A 16,630-nucleotide genomic window follows, 5' to 3' on the forward strand; every position below is an offset into this window, starting at 1 on the left:
GTAGGTCCGTTGCTCTGCATGTCTCTGGCACCGATAGTGCTGTATGGGTCCAGCTGTGACAGTAGGTCCATTGCTCTGCATGTCTCTGGCACCGATAGTGCTGTATGAGAAGAGCTGAGTTACATGGACTCTTATCATTTATTTCCCATTTGGTGGTGTGACCAAAAAGTGAATCCTGATGGTAATTAATATGTGGCTTAAATTCGGTATTTTATTAGGTCAGGATTTAATCTGTATGAAATTGAAGCCAATATATCCTGGATTTTTCTGTGTCCGCTGATTTATGACCTTCTTTTCTGTTCTCAGGTCCTGAGATTATGAGTAAACTTGCTGGGGAGTCAGAGAGCAACTTGCGCAAAGCCTTTGAAGAAGCAGAGAAGAATGCCCCCGCCATCATCTTCATTGATGAACTGGACGCCATCGCCCCTAAGAGAGAGAAGGTAGGAGACGTGCCACGTTTCATGTTGATGCCCCTCATTAGCAGATTCACAGGTAATTGCGGTAGTTGTGACGATTTCTGTCCCTTAGACACATGGAGAAGTTGAGCGCAGAATCGTGTCCCAGCTGCTAACGCTTATGGACGGCTTGAAACAGAGAGCGCACGTCATTGTCATGGCTGCCACTAATCGTCCCAACAGCATAGACCCAGCATTACGACGCTTTGGTAAGATGAATTGATATGGGTGGAGTGAGAGGTTGGACAGTATTGCTCCATAAACCTGTCGGTCGATGACCATTTATACACGTTGTCCCTTTCAGGCCGCTTTGATAGAGAGGTGGACATAGGAATCCCTGATGCTACCGGCAGATTGGAAATCCTACAGATCCACACGAAGAACATGAAATTGTCAGATGATGTTGATCTAGAACAGGTAGGGAATATCTCATTCAACTATATGAGGAGACGCAATAGATGTGATAGACGCTGCTACCATCCCTGTTGTCTTTGTCCCGTTCTTGTAGTCGTCATCAACCTTATGGTGTTTGTTTGTGTGCTATAGGTTGCCAATGAGACTCATGGTCACGTCGGTGCTGATCTGGCCGCTTTGTGCTCAGAGGCCGCTCTCCAAGCGATCCGCAAGAAGATGGACCTCATTGACCTGGAGGATGAAACCATAGATGCTGAAGTAATGAATTCATTGGCTGTTACAATGGACGACTTTAGGGTATGTAGGAAAATTAATGCTTATATCAGGTCATTGTTTTGTTTTTTGGTATAAAAGTAACATCATTTCTTTAATCTCCGGCAGTGGGCACTTAGTCAGAGCAACCCATCAGCGCTGCGTGAGACGGTGGTGGAAGTGCCGCAGGTCACCTGGGAAGATATCGGTGGCTTGGAAGATGTTAAGAGAGAGCTGCAGGAGCTGGTGCAGGTGGGTAATACATGGCTGGTTACTGACACGTACATGTGGAGAAAATGTCCCCCCATGCTTGGGATTATTAGTAGTGATGAGCGAGTATACTTGTTGCGGGAACGCTCGGGTGATCTCCGAATATTTGTAACTACTCGGAGATTTAGTTTTCGTCGCCTTAGCTGCATGATTTACGGCTGATAGCTTGAATACATGTTGGGATTCCCTAGCAACCAGGCAACCCCCGCATGTGCTCAGGCTGCCAAGCAGATGTAAATCATTCAGCTGCATCAACAAAAACTAAATCTCCGAGCACTAACAAATACTCAGAGACCATCCGAGCGTGCTCGGGAGAACCCGAGCAATGAGTACACTCGCTCATCACTAATTATTAGTCTGAGGATCTAAATAGTTATGATTTCTACATACAGCTACATAATTAATTTGGGTCATTTGTAAGTGCAGGTGAAATCGATGATTTGCTGTTACATGTTTTAAAGTGAGTAGATACCGTGCAATTAAACCCCATCCCCAATATCCCTCATATATGTGCGTGCATGTCTTTTAAATATAAATCAGCACTTTTTATATTTTTAACTTGTTGCTGAATTCCCAAGTAATTTGCATTTTTATGCATATGGAAATCAGGTGTGAAGTGCTCTGGGCGTGACAGGGCAGTTAACAAACATATGCCACCCAGGGTAGTTTCCCCACCTAGCTTGATTGATAGCTCATTGTGTGACATTCAGTGCCAGGCAAAGAAATCCGACTTAGTCATCAATAAAGCTAAAGAGGCCAGTGCTGGGCAGAGAGTAAACGATGGAGTCATAGGTTTGGGAAGAACTCTGCCACTCCCAGAGCACTTGTACCTCATTTGCATATGGATATAAATGATAATTGCTCTGAAATGCAGCATCAAATAGAAGATGTAAAGATGTTAATGGATTTACATTTCAGAGACATGCATGTCATTATATGTGGTTTTGGGGGGTTGTTTTGCTTTCTATAGTTTGGCCTTACAAAACGAGATCATAACAGATTTGAGTCCTGCACATTATACAGTACACGGGTTTTATAGTGTACAGCCCATATGTGTAGGAGGTCTTGCCCAAAATGAACCCCCATACATTGGTAAAACCTACCACAAAGCACTTCTGGGGATATATCGCTTATATATCGATTCAGGGGTCTCGCTGTGCCTTCTCCCATAACCGTCTAGTTCAGTACAGGACTGAGGGGGGCACAGCCTTACAGCTGATCCTTCTGACCACTTGTGCTGTAGATTTTGTGATTCTCAAACATATCGTCCTGCCATTTCAGTATCCTGTGGAACATCCAGACAAATTCTTGAAGTTCGGTATGACCCCATCTAAAGGTGTGCTGTTTTACGGGCCACCAGGATGCGGTAAGACCTTATTAGCCAAGGCTATTGCCAATGAATGCCAGGCCAACTTCATCTCAATCAAAGGCCCCGAGCTGCTCACCATGTGGTTTGGAGAGTCCGAAGCTAATGTCAGAGAGATCTTTGATAAGGTAAGAGCTGGTGACTGGATACCTGATGTCATCCAGAGGAAGTTTCATGGCTTCATCTCCACATTGATGTTTGTTTTCTGGGCTTCAGGCTCGACAGGCTGCCCCTTGTGTCCTCTTCTTCGATGAATTAGACTCTATTGCCAAGGCCCGTGGGGGTAACATTGGTGACGGTGGTGGAGCTGCTGACAGAGTCATCAACCAAATCCTGACAGAGATGGATGGAATGTCTACCAAAAAGAATGTCTTCATCATTGGAGCCACGAACAGACCCGACATCATTGACCCTGCCATTCTGCGTCCTGGACGTCTGGACCAGCTCATCTACATCCCACTGCCCGATGAGAAGTCCCGCATCGCTATTCTTAAGGCCAATCTGAGGAAGTCCCCAGTGGCCAAGGCAAGTAACCGTGCAGATGGAATGGATTTTGGTTTATGCAGTATTTTTGCAATATATAGATCTAAAGATTTTTATTTTTTTACTTATAGGATGTGGATCTTGATTTCCTGGCTAAGATGACAAATGGCTTCTCTGGTGCTGACCTAACTGAGATCTGTCAGCGGGCCTGTAAGCTGGCCATCCGTGAGTCCATCGAGAATGAAATCAGGCGAGAGCGGGAGAGACAGACAAACCCTGCAGCCATGGTATGGGAGGGAAATGGCAGACCTTCAGCTTTTTTTTTTACACCATCGATCTTCTGTGTCTCATCCCTTTATGTCCTCTTCTCTGCAGGAGGTGGAAGAAGATGACCCTGTACCTGAAATCCGCCGGGATCACTTTGAGGAGGCCATGCGCTTTGCCCGCCGTTCTGTCAGTGACAACGACATCCGGAAATATGAAATGTTTGCACAGACTTTGCAGCAGAGTCGCGGTTTCGGCAGTTTCAGGTAATTAGATGGAATAAATGGCACTATATAAATGTATAATAATAAATTAGAGCTTTGGTTCATCTTGGATGGCTGCTGTGAAGAGATATTGAATAAATATGTGAAGGACCCCCACATGCTGCCACTTGTGAGTCTATAGGACCTCCGCTTTGCCATAAGTGAACTTCCTCCGACTCCAGTGTCTGTCACTTGTGTAACTGGCTGGCTATCTAGTTCTGTCCACGTCCATCTACTCGTACGTGCCGGGAAAGGGATCATGTAAAAATGACATTACCTGCTCCCCACCTTCATACAGTGCAGGATTAACACTTTAAGACTGGTGCAAGTGCTGAGTTTGGGTAGACTCCTACTCCATATAGCAGTGGCGGTACGTTGCTGTAGAGCTGAGGTGGTCCGTTTTTTTTTTTTTTATATATTGGACATTCCTGATTTATGCCCTAGAATAACCATAATCTATTTCCGCTTAGATTCCCTTCTGGTGGGCAAGGAGGAGCTGGTCCAAGCCAAGGTGCCGGAGGTGGATCTGGTGGAAGCCACTTTACTGAAGAAGAAGACGACCTCTATGGCTAGATGAGCCCCCGACGCCGTCCTTACTTGTACAGCATTGAAATTCCTACGTTAATGGACACTCTGCTTTTCATTCCTCAGTCAGTACAGCGTAGCTGCACACCCCACTCTTGGTTTTTTGTTTTGTTACCTGGGTGTGAGAAGACGGGTGCTCAGGATACAGGACGATTGTTTCTTTCTTCTCTCCACCTCCCCGTAGAGCGTTTTGTGGGGGGGCTCATGTGGCGTTCCTGTGGCACCCGCAGCCCCTGGAGCAGACGTGTACTTTGTTGCTTGATATCCACAATCTTCATTCTCTGGTTTACAAATGCTGAGACCTTAGAGACGCTGAGCCGGTTAACCATTTACTGGCCTTTGAGGTCGGGATGCAAGTGCTGTCCTCTAGCTTTTAAAGGGTTAATACTCCCATGGGCGCATACAAGGAGATTCAAGCAACAAACGCATGCGTCAGCTATCACCAACGTCCAGGCGGCTGCAGATGAGGTCGTACGGTTGGGTTTTTTTATGTTGGTATTGGGCATAATGTTATTGGATTATAAAAACAAAAAACGCAGGTTGACGTCTAACGTGAGAATAAACTGACTGATCACTGATGTCCCATCCTGTCTTTATTTTGCAGTTGAGCTATCAGTATCTTATCTGAATGGCTTTTTTTCTGCATTATGTGCATGGATTTCCATAGGCTCCATACAGATGGGAGGGACAGTCCACAAATCTGCTTATATACCACTCATGCCTCTTAGAAAAGTCACTGTGTTCTGCAGCAGGGCCAGTATCTAGTGAAGCAGCCACTATTACTGGAGCAAAAAAGCATGAGCACACCGCTGCCATTGACAGTCAGTAAACGCATGAAAAAAAACTGATTACTTACCGGTAATGCTCTTTTATAGAATCCACAACAGCACCCACTGAGAGAGTGGATCTGCCCCTAGGAGCAGGAAACCTACAGAGAGATAAAAGGGGCGGACCCCCTCGCTCCTTCAGTTGGATTACAGAGAATGAGAGGAACCGCCACACAAGCAAAAATTATCTGCTTCAAGTCATTTGAAGTACACTGTGTTCCAAATTATTATGCAGATGACATTTTTCTCGGATTTTCCTAAATGGTCGGTGCAAATGACAGTCAGTCTAATAAAAGTCATCACCTGCTCGCAGCGGTCCCCAACCGTTTTGACCTTGAGAGCCACATTCAGCACTGAGAGAGGGTCGCAAGCCACATTAAGCTCTGAGAGGTGGTCACGAGCAGCATTCTGCTTCTGTTCCCGTCAGTCGTGTCAACCAAAGCCACCATTACGGGTATAATAACCGAAGCTTTTCCACAGAAATTACTCCAAAGCAGTACACTGAGATCCAGGGGTTCCCACAATGCCCCAATTCAGTATTATCCCAATAAAGGACTCCAAACACGCTGTTGCATCTAGCTTCAAGAACCTCCTCTAATAGTATCATCCTCCAGTGTACCATACCTAAAACATCTCTAAATCCCTAAGACCAGTATATGTGCATCCAGATCTGATCTTCTGTGGTGGGCTACTCAAAAATTCACAATTTTGAGATGTACTCTTCATACCTATTTGCTAGACCTGGAGCTAATACACTAAGCTGGCAGACAGTCGCGAGCCACAATTCATGGGACCGCGAGCCACATGTGGCTCCCGAGCTACAGGTTGGGGACCCCTACGTTAGATTATACATCGAATTTTATTGAAGAAACCTCCCAATGATAACAGTATAATCTCCAAAATGAATAAAAACTCAAAATGCACTGTTCCAGATTATTAGGCACAGTAGAATTTCTATACATTTGATATGTTTTAAAGAACAGAAACTGCTTATTTGTGGAATTTGCAGCATTAGGAGGTCACATTCACTGAACAAAAAAGCTATTTAACTCCAAAACATCCTAACAGGCCAAGTTACATGTTAACATAGGACCCCTTCTTTGATATCACCTTCACAATTCTTGCATTCTTGAGTTTTTGGAGAGTTTCTGCTTGTACGTCTTTGCATGAAGTCAGAATAGCCTCCCAGAGCTGCTGTTTTGATGTGAACTGCCTCCCACCCTCATAGATCTTGTGCTGGATGATACTCCAAAGGTTTTCTATAGGGTTGAGGTCAGGGGAAGATGGCCACACCATGAGTTTATCTCCTTTTATGCCCATAGCAGCCAATGACTCCGAGGTATTATTTGCAGCATGAGATGGGCATTTTCATGCATGAAGATGATTTTGCTCTTGAAGGCACGTTTCTGCTTTTAGACCATGGAAGAAAGTTGTCAGTCAGAAACGCTATTTACTTTACAGAGGTCATTTTCACATCTTCAGGAACCTTAAAGGGCCCCACCAGCTGTTTCCCCATGATTCCGAACCAAAACATGATTTCTCCACCTCCTTGCTGATGTCGCAGCCTTATTGCGACATGGTGGCCATCCACCAACCATCCACTACTCACTCCATCTGGACCATCCAGGGTTGCTCGACACTCATCAGTAAACAAGACTGTTCGAAAATTAGTCTTCATGTATGTCTGGGCCCACTGCCACTGTTTCTGCTCATGAACACTGTTTAGGGGTGGCCGAATAGTAGGTTTATGCACCACAGCAAGCCTTTGAAGGATCCTACACCTTGAGGTTCGAGGGACTCCAGAGGCATCAGCAGCTTCAAATAACTGTTTGCTTTGTAATGGTATGTTGACAGCTGCTCTCTTAATCCAATGAATTTGTCTGGCAGAAACCTACCTCATTATGCCTTTATCTGCATGAACTCTGTCTGTGCTCTGTTTCAGTCACAAATCTCTTCACACTATGATGATCACAAAGTTTTTGTGAAGTATCTAATTTTTTCATACCTTGTCCAAGGCATTGTACTATTTAAAGCTTTTCAGCAGCAGAGAGATCCTTTTTATTTCTCATATTGCTTGAAACCTTTGGTCTGCTTAATAATGTGGAACATCATTTTTAAGTAGTTATCCTTTAATTAGAATCACCTGGAAAACTAATTATCACATGTGTTTAAGATTGATTTCAGTTATCTATTGAGCCCTGAGACACAATACCATCCACAAGTTTATTTGAAATACAAAACAATTAAATCTTTGACATTTAAATCCAATTTGCATAATAATTTGGAACACAGTGTATAAATCTATTTACATCCCTAGAAATGTACAAACTATATATCCTTCTCTATATACAAGTAATCCGCCACCAGTCGGAGAAACCCATGTGCAACTACAACTATGGGAGGGAAGTGAGTGGGTGCTGTCGTGGACTCTATAAAAGAGCATAACCGGTAAGTAATCTGTTTTTTTCTCTTCTCCACGACAGCACCCACTAAGAGATTTTCAGAGACAATCACCTGGTAGGGACTACCGTGTCAAGAAGTGATCTACCAAAGGCTAAGTCTGCAGAGGAAGACAAGTTGCGGCCTTACATATAAGGTCAATCCGCTCTTTCAGGAGGATGCTACAACTCGTGCGGAATGCGCTTTCATGCCCTGCGGTGGGTTTTCCCCTTTTGCTGAGTATGCCAGACCAATCGCGTCTCTGATCCATCTAGATAGCGAGCCTCTCGTGATTCCAGACCCCTTCCTGTGGCCCTGAAAGGACACTGAGAGCCCTGCTCTGCCTCCAGGGTCTATAAACATAAGGATGAATGACCTCAGGGAGATCAAAACATCCAACACCGTGGAGACACCATCACGTGTTTCTCAACGCAGGGTCTAGTCCTATCTAAATAGGCCAAGACAGCTTGCTTCATGTCTATCATGTGAAATCTCTCCTCTTCCGGTGTTGGATTATCATAGGAGGAACATTTCCTGAGATCTATGGAATTTTGTAGACCTCGTAGGAAGGGTGTGTTTTTAACACTAACCTATCGTGAAAAACTGATAGAAAGGAGGGATCTATTGACAGGGCCTGAATATCACTCACTGTTCTTGCTGATACTAAGGCTACTAATAAGGCCGTCTTTAACGAAACATACTTAATTGAGGCAGAATGTAAGGGTTCAAATGGGGCCCCCGTCAACGCATCTAAAACTAGGTTGAGATCCCAAGGTGGTATCTGAGCGATATGTACTAGGTTTGCTCCCTGACATGCCGAAATGAACCGAGCCACCCACCTATCTCCCTCAATATTGTAACTATACAAGGCTTCCAGAGCCGATATTTGAACCTTCAAGCTGTTTACTGATAGTCCTAACTCACGACCCTTCTGCATGGACTCTAAGATTGCAGGGATAGGTACCTCATTAGAAAGGTTTGCGTAATGGAAACTAAGAAATTTTTTCCACACTTTGGTGTAAATTATGGTCGTGGTCTTCTTCCTACTGTGGAGGAGGGTATCAACTAAATTCTCGGAGAATCCCCTTCGTCTCAGTAACTACCTCTCAAATTCCATGCCGTCAGGCATAGACCCTTAACCTGAGGATGATAGACGGGCCCTTGAGAGAGCAGGTCCTCATCCCAAGGGAGGATCCACCGGTCGGAGATCGACATGGCTCTGAGCCATGAAAACCACAGCCTCTTAGGTCCAAATGGAGCTATCGGGATCATTTTCGTTCCTTCTCTTATCTTCCTGATGACCAGTAGCAGTATAACCATCGGGGGGAAAGGCATAAGCCTGATAGAAGGCCCATGGAACTTGAAGGGAATCGAGTATATCTGGGTGGACCGCCCTGTATAGTGAAGCGAAACTTTTGACTTGCCTGTTGCTCCTTGTAGCAAAGAGGTCTATTTCTGGCATGCTCCACATGTCTGTTATCTTCCTGAAAATGCGCCGGCTGAGCATCCATATCAATTGATACAGGGTATGACGACTGAGGAAGTCTGCTGTGGAGTTGTCTACACCCCTGACGTGTAGAGCTGAAAGAGACAAAAGATGGTTCTCAGCCATCCTTAGGATCTTGTCTACGGTAGACATCAGAGTTCCTGATCTCATTCCTCCTTGGTGATTTAGATATGCTACCGCTGTGATGTTGTCTGATAGAACTCTTATGGGTTCCTTGCAGCTGTGGAAGAAATTATGGCATGGTAAATCGCTTTTAGCTCTCTCAAATTTGATGAGTCTTCAGCTTCAACTATGGACCACTGTCCCTGAACCATGTCCTCTCCTAAATGCGCTCCCCACCCAGAGTGACTAGCGTCTGTAGAAATTATCCTTGAGGGACTTACTACCCACGGAACGCCCCTCAAGAGGTAGTTTGGATCTAACCACCATGCCAGGGATTTAATTACCCCAGTTGATGGGGATATTGCTCCCTCTAACTGTCCCTGCAGCTTTTCCTCCTCCTGTAAGATGGCCCGCTGGTACATTCTAGTATGGAACTGGGCCTACTGTACTGCAAGAATACATGATGTAAGGGAGCCAAGCAGAGACATACCCTCCCTTAAGGACATTGTAGGGTTGTCTATTACGGAACAAACTTTTAACTATTAATAATTTCTTCGCATCTGGAAGGAGGCATTCCTGACTTACAGTCCAGATGAAGGCCCAGGAACATCTGGCAGGTTACCGGAAGCAATATGGATTTGTTCCAGTTGATCAGCGAACCTAAAGCCTGCAAAGAGGAAATTACATCAACCAGCCGCTGCTGACATTGAAAGGCGGAGTTTCCTACCACCAAAAGATCATCTAGGTATAGAACTATTAAAGTGTTCTTTAATCGTAAGTACGTCATCACCTCCAGCATTAACTTGGTGAAGACCTGGGGTGCTATAGACAACTCGAAGGGCATTGCCGTGAACTGAAGATGCCAGACTTGACATTCTAACACGACCGCCACCCGGAGGTATTGTTGATGCAAAACATGTACTGGGAGATGATAATATGCATCCTTGAGTTCCAGGACTGCCATGAAGCACCTGGGAAATACATTTTTTATGGCTGATCGAATGGACTCCGTCTTGAAAGTCCAAGATCTTAAAAAGGTATTGTCTCCTTAAATTAACTATAGTCCTATAAGAGCCATCTGGCTTAGAGACTAGAAATAAGGGGGGAGTAAAACCTCTTCCCCCTTTGATCTTCTGGAACCTCTACTAAAACATGTTTGTATAACAGGGCCTTAATTTCTGACTCCAAAGCCTCTTTCTGAGCCTGAGACTTTAGAGAAGTCAATAGAAAGGCGTCCGGAGGGACCCGGGCAACCTAATCTCAAGCCAGATGTCACGAGGCTAATGGCCCAGGAATTAGCTGTTATAGCCTTTCATTGCTGGCAGAAGAATGATAATCTGCCACCCATTGGGAGGTTGGAGCGACCGGTATTTGTCTCCATTCTTGAAGGGACATCAACCAAACAGGGCACCTTTTTGCTTGGCTTCTTTGTTGCCCCAGCAGTCTTGGTTCCTAAAGTCTATTTTTCTGCTGAATGGCTGCTTTCTGAAAGCTCTCCTATAGGATGGAATATAAATATTAGCGAACCCCTTCTTTGTTTCGCCCGCTTTAGTAAGAATTTCATCCAAAACCATATCAAACAGTTACTCACCCTGGCATGCTATAGCACAGAGTTTTGATTTGGTCTGGGCATCACCTCTCCAGCCTTTTAACCATAAGGCCTGACGGGCTGCATTGGTTAGTTCTGCCGATTTTGCCGCTAGGTGCAGGGAATCAGCTGAGGTGTCAGCTAAGAAGGCTCCTGCGCCTCTGATTAGAGGGACAACAGAACTTAATTTGTCCCTGTACAGGCGCCTTTTAATATTCCCTTCTAATTCCTCTAACCAAACCAGCATGGATCTTGCGGTACTTGTTGCCGATATTGCTAGCTTGAAGGTCCCTGTGCAGGACTCCCAGGACCTCTTAAGCAGCGTATCCGCTTTATGATCCATGGAGTCGGATCCGAGTCCTCCACAGGTAAGGAGGAACGACGGGAGGTGGAGGCTTCTGCTGCATCTACTTTGGGGGCTTTCGCCCAAGAAGCCAGATCTTCATCAAAGGGATATCGCCACTTAGATGCTGAAGGAAGGAAGCCTTGTTGCCCTTTCTTCTCCCAATCTTTTTTTCACCAGCTCCTTTACTGCTGGTATTACTCACCTCTTCTTTTGAGAGAGACCTCCAAACATAATATCTTGAGGCGTTCTGGGGTCTTTGGTATCCGACAACCCCATAGTCTTCTGAACCGATCTAGCAAGATTATTAATGCTGACGGTCGGAAAACAAGTGTTCTGCTCCTCTTCTGAAGAGTATGACTCCTTGTAGGAATCTGAGTCAATCTCACCACTGCCTGAAGATGATCTGAACCTAGGAGAAGTATATTCCCTGCTGGGTCTCTACCCTCCGGTACTGCCGAAACCCCCCAGGGCCTGTAACTTCTCCCTGATCATGAGCCTAATATCCTCTTCTCTCACTGAGGACTGCTCCTGCAGGGTATGCCCAATGCAGATCTGACACAGCCTTTTGGGATAACTGTCCGGAAGGGGCTGGGAACACAGGGCGCGCTCCTTATGCTTAGATTTCCCATTTTGTTTAGCCTGAAAGGTATATAGAAAGAAAGAAGAGGCTATCAGCTTAATAGGCGTGCTTGGCAACACTCACCCAATGAAGCTTGCCAATCTGGTACCGGTGACCTGATTTTTTTGTCTCTTCCACTCTTATTTCTGGAACCGCTCTGTCTGGAGCATCCACTGTTGCTTTTGTTGCTGCTGTGCGCAGACACCACAATCACAATCAATGGGTGCATGACGGGGTCATTTGGGGACGACATCGCTGCATACCGGTATGCGTGAAGCTGGCTCTTTTGTGCAGCTTTGTCCCCTCTGTCTTTTTTTTTTTTTTTTAAACTAGACCCCGAAATGGTACCATCACTTCCGGGTTCTTCATCCCCGCTCTGTGCGCCTGCGTGGCTCGCGCCGCTCTGTACAGGCGCACAGATTCTCCTGCTTCCCCGGTACCCCCAGAAGCTGAAGAAGAACTTCCGGGGAGAGCACTCTTCTGGCTACTGTGCGTGCACGCTTCGGCTCTTCCCCACCGCAGGAGGACCGGAATCAGCGGCAAACGCCTCACCATGACATCCACTGGAAAAGCAGGGCAGCCGATGCCCGCACCCTGCTCCCCGTCCCGGACGAGTAGCGGCCCATCCGCCGTACCGCGCTCTTCCTGTGAGCCAGGGTGGCCTTCCCCAGATCCTGACCTCACTGTGTCCTTTCAGCTGAGGGAGGAGCTGAACCAGGAGTCCCCCGACGCTGCATCCGGCGCTGTATCCCCTGCCATTCTCACAGAGACTGCACAGGCGGCATCACAGCCCAGGTATCCTCTTGCGATCTTCTCTCTACAGGTTCCTTAAGAACAGGAAACCAACTGAGGGAGCTGTTCCTATGGGGGGATCCCCTCCCTCAGTGGGTGCTGTCGTGGCAAAGAGAAAAAAAACAATGAAAAATCTGGGGCTGAAGGAAACCCCTCTAACGGCTCACACTGGCGTATAATACGGGTGAGTGCAATGAGAGAAAACCTCGCATTGCACTTTGACCAATGTTGGTAAATGAGTCTGCGCTCATCTGCAACTTTCTCTCTCAGCTTGAATCGTACAGAGGTAAAAATAACAGCATTCTGTGATTGTCTACGAGAATCAGAAGATCACACTCGTCAATGTAAGCTATAGGTGCAGGGAAAAAAAAAAACACACGGCACATGGGCCATGCATGTGCTATCTGATTTTTACGCACACATCTCAATGGGAACCCAACATTTCATCAGCCAAGTACAGTAAATTCACAGCCCAAACTGTCAGAATGGAATAGATACAGTGGGTACAGAAAGTATTCAGACCCCTTTAAATTTTTCCTCTTTGTTTCATTGCAACCATTTGGTAAATTTAAAAAAGTTAATTTTTTCACATTAATGTACACTCTGCACTCCATCTTAACTGAAAAAGAAACAGAAATGTAGAAATGTTTGCAAATTTAATAAAATAAAAAACTGATATCACATGGTCATAAGTATTCACACGTTTTGCTCAGGCACGCATATTTAAAGGGACACTGTCACCTGAATTTGGAGGGAACAATCTTCAGCCATGGAGGCGGGGTTTTGGGTTTTTGATTCACCCTTTCCTTACCTGCTGGCTGCATGCTGGCTGCAATATTGGATTGAAGTTCATTCTCTGTCCTCCGTAGTACATGCCTGCACAAGGCAATCTTGCCTTGCGCAGGGGTGTACTATGGAGGACAGGGAATGAACTTCAATCCAATATTGCAGCCAGCATGCAGCCAGCGGTTAAGGAAAGGGTGAATCAAAAACCCCGCCTCCATGGCTGAAGATTGTTCCCTCCAAATTCAGGTGACAGTGTCCCTTTAAGTCACATGCTGTCCATTTCCTTGTGATCCTCCTTGAGATGGTTCTACTCCTTTATTGGAGTCCAGCTGTGTTTAATTAAACTGATAGGACTGATTTGTAAAGGCGCACACCTGTCTATATAAGACCTCACAGCTTACAGTGCATGTCAGACCAAATGTGAATCATGAGGTCAAAGGAACTGGCCAAGGAGCTCAGAGACAGAATTGTGGCAAGGCACAGATCTGGCCAAGGTTACAACAGAATTTCTGCAGTACTCAAGGTTCCTAAGAGCACAGTGGCCTCCATGATCCTTAAATGGAAGAAGTTTGGGGCCACCAGAAGTATTCCTAAACTTGGCCATCCAGCCAAACTGAGCGATCATGGGGGAAGAGCCTTGGTGAGAGAGGTAAAGAAGAACCCCAAGATCACTGTGGCTGAGCTCCAGAGATGCAGTAAGGAGATGGGAGAACATTCCACAAAGTCAACTATCACTGCAGCCCTCCACCAGTCAGGCCTTTATGGCGGAGTGGCCCGACAGAAGCCTCTCCTCAGTGCAAGACATATGAAAGCCTGCATAGAGTTTGCTAAAAAAAACACATGAAGGAGTCCCAGACTATGAGAAATAAGATTCTCTAGTCTGATGAGATGAAGATAGACCTTTTTGGTGATAATTCTAAGCGGTATGTGTGGAGAACACCAGGCACTGCTCATCACCTGCCCAATACAATCCCAACAGTGAGACATGGTGGTGGCAGCATCATGCTATGGGGGTGTTTTTCAGCCGCAGGAACAGCACAACTGGTTGTCATTGAAGGAAACATGAATGCGGCCAAGTACAGAGATATCCTGGATGAAAACCTCTTCCAGAGTGCTCTGGACCTCAGGCTTGGCCGAAGGTTCACCTTCCAACAACACAATGACCCTAAGCACACAGCTAAAATAACAAAGGAGTGGGTTCAGAACAACTCTGTGACCATTCCTGACTGGCCCAGCCAGATCCCTGACCTAAACCCAATTGAGCATCTCTGAGAGACCTGAAAATGGCTGTCCACCAACGTTCACCATCCAGCCTGACGGAACTGGAGAGGATCTGCAAGGAAGAATGGCAGAGGATCCCCAAATCCAGGTGTGAAAAACTTGTATCATTCCCAAGAAGACTCATGGCTGTACTAGCTCAAAAGGTTCTTCTACTCAAGCAAAGGGTCTGAATATTTATGGCCATGGGATATTTCAGTCTTTCTTTTTTAATAAATTTGCAAAAATTTCTACATTTCTGTTTTTTTCAGTCAAGATGGGGTGCAGAGTGTACATTAATGAGAAAAAAATTAACTTTTTCGAATTTACCAAATGGCTGCAATGAAACAAAAATTGAAAAATGTAAAGTGGTCTGAATACTTTCCGTACCCACTGTAGATGCAGAGCAAAGAGATGCAGGATGACCTGTAGATAATATAAAGTCACAAGCCCCCTACATATAATAAACTTGCATTCTTTAGTGTTTTTAATGTACTATTGGGTGTTTAGCCCAGAGGCGTAGCTAGGGTTTTGGTCCGGGGGGGGCGAAGCTTCTGAGTGGGCCCCTACCCAGGTTTCCTTGATTACAATTCGGTGACGCGCCCTAATAGTGGAGGAGAACCAACATAGATATTACCACCAAACGGTCAGTGGTAAATACAGTCCTACAGAACATATAAGAGATCACAGCACAGTTACAGATAATGACTTACCGCTGACGTCCTTTCTGATGGAATCGTTCACTTTTCCCGTCTTTTCCATCTGGCCCAGACCGACATGACAACTTCTTCCAGACAGTACTCGTCTGCAGAGAATATAACAAAGACACATTTCACTTCTCACATTCCAGCCCCATCATCTATTCCCAACATGCACAAACTCCTCATCCTGCTGATACCCCAATACTGAGCCGCTGCTGCCGTATGTGTCCCTATTACTGCACCTGATACCCCAATACTGAGCCGCTGCTGCCGTATGTGTCCCTATTACTGCACCTGATACCCCAATAGTGAGCCGCTGCTGCCGTATGTGTCCCTATTGCTGCACCTGATACCCCAATACTGAGCTGCTGCTGCTGTATGTGTCCCTATTACTGCCCCTGATACCCCAATACTGAGCCGCTGCTGCCGTATGTGTCCCTATTGCTACACCTGATACCCCAATACTGAGCCGCTGCTGCCGTATGTGTCCCTATTACTGCACCTGATACCCCAATACTGAGCCGCTGCTGCCATATGTGACCCTATTACTGCACCTGATACCCCAATACTGAGCCGCTGCTGCCATATGTGACCCTATTACTGCACCGGATACCCCAATACTGAGCCGCTGCTGCCGAATGTGTCCCTATTACTGCACCTGATACCCCAATACTGAGCCGCTGCTGCCGTATGTGACCCTATTACTGCACCTGATGCCCCAATACTGAGCCGCTGCTGCCGTATGTGTCCCTATTATTGCACCTGATACCCCAATACTGAGCTGCTGCTGCCGTATGTGTCCCTATTGCTACACCTGATACCCCAATACTGAGCCGCTGCTGTCATATGTGTTCCTATTACTGCACCTGATACCCCAATACTGAGCCGCTGCTGCCGTATGTCCCTATTACTGCACCTGATGCCCCAATACTGAGCCGCTGCTGCCGTATGTCCCTATTACTGCACCTGATGCCCCAATACTGAGCCGCTGCTGCCATATGTGTCCCTATTGCTACACCTGATACCCCAATACTGAGCCGCTGCTGCCGTATGTGTCCCTATTGCTACACCTGATACCCCAATACTGAGCTGCTGCTGCCGTATGTGTCCCTATTGCTACACCTGATGCCCCAATACTGAGCCGCTGCTGCCGTATGTCCCTATTGCTACACCTGATGCCCCAATACTGAGCTGCTGCTGCCATGTGTCCCTATTGCTACACCTGATACCCCAATACTGAGCCGCTGCTGCCGTATGTGTCCCTATTATTGCACCTGATACCCCAGTACTGAGCTGCTGCTGCCGTATGTGTCC

The 16,630-nt window shown here is 46.2% G+C and overlaps 1 protein-coding gene across 1 annotated transcript in view; it reads left to right on the forward strand.

Moving 5' to 3' along the window:
* VCP (valosin containing protein) overlaps nt 1-4,930 on the forward strand; it is a 30,192-nt gene extending 25,262 nt beyond the window's left edge. The window contains exons 8-17 of the mRNA XM_069748078.1: nt 307-440; nt 529-664; nt 760-872; nt 1,002-1,166; nt 1,251-1,373; nt 2,673-2,885; nt 2,974-3,282; nt 3,372-3,527; nt 3,616-3,770; nt 4,238-4,930. Coding sequence (XP_069604179.1) covers nt 307-440; nt 529-664; nt 760-872; nt 1,002-1,166; nt 1,251-1,373; nt 2,673-2,885; nt 2,974-3,282; nt 3,372-3,527; nt 3,616-3,770; nt 4,238-4,340 — 1,607 coding nt within the window. The 3' untranslated portion in view covers nt 4,341-4,930. The remainder of the gene's footprint in view (nt 1-306; nt 441-528; nt 665-759; nt 873-1,001; nt 1,167-1,250; nt 1,374-2,672; nt 2,886-2,973; nt 3,283-3,371; nt 3,528-3,615; nt 3,771-4,237) is intronic.
* Nucleotides 4,931-16,630: the final 11,700 nt, after the last annotated feature.

The sequence above is a fragment of the Ranitomeya imitator genome, chromosome 1 (assembly GCF_032444005.1).
Source record: "Ranitomeya imitator isolate aRanImi1 chromosome 1, aRanImi1.pri, whole genome shotgun sequence".
NCBI lineage: Eukaryota > Metazoa > Chordata > Amphibia > Anura > Dendrobatidae > Ranitomeya > Ranitomeya imitator.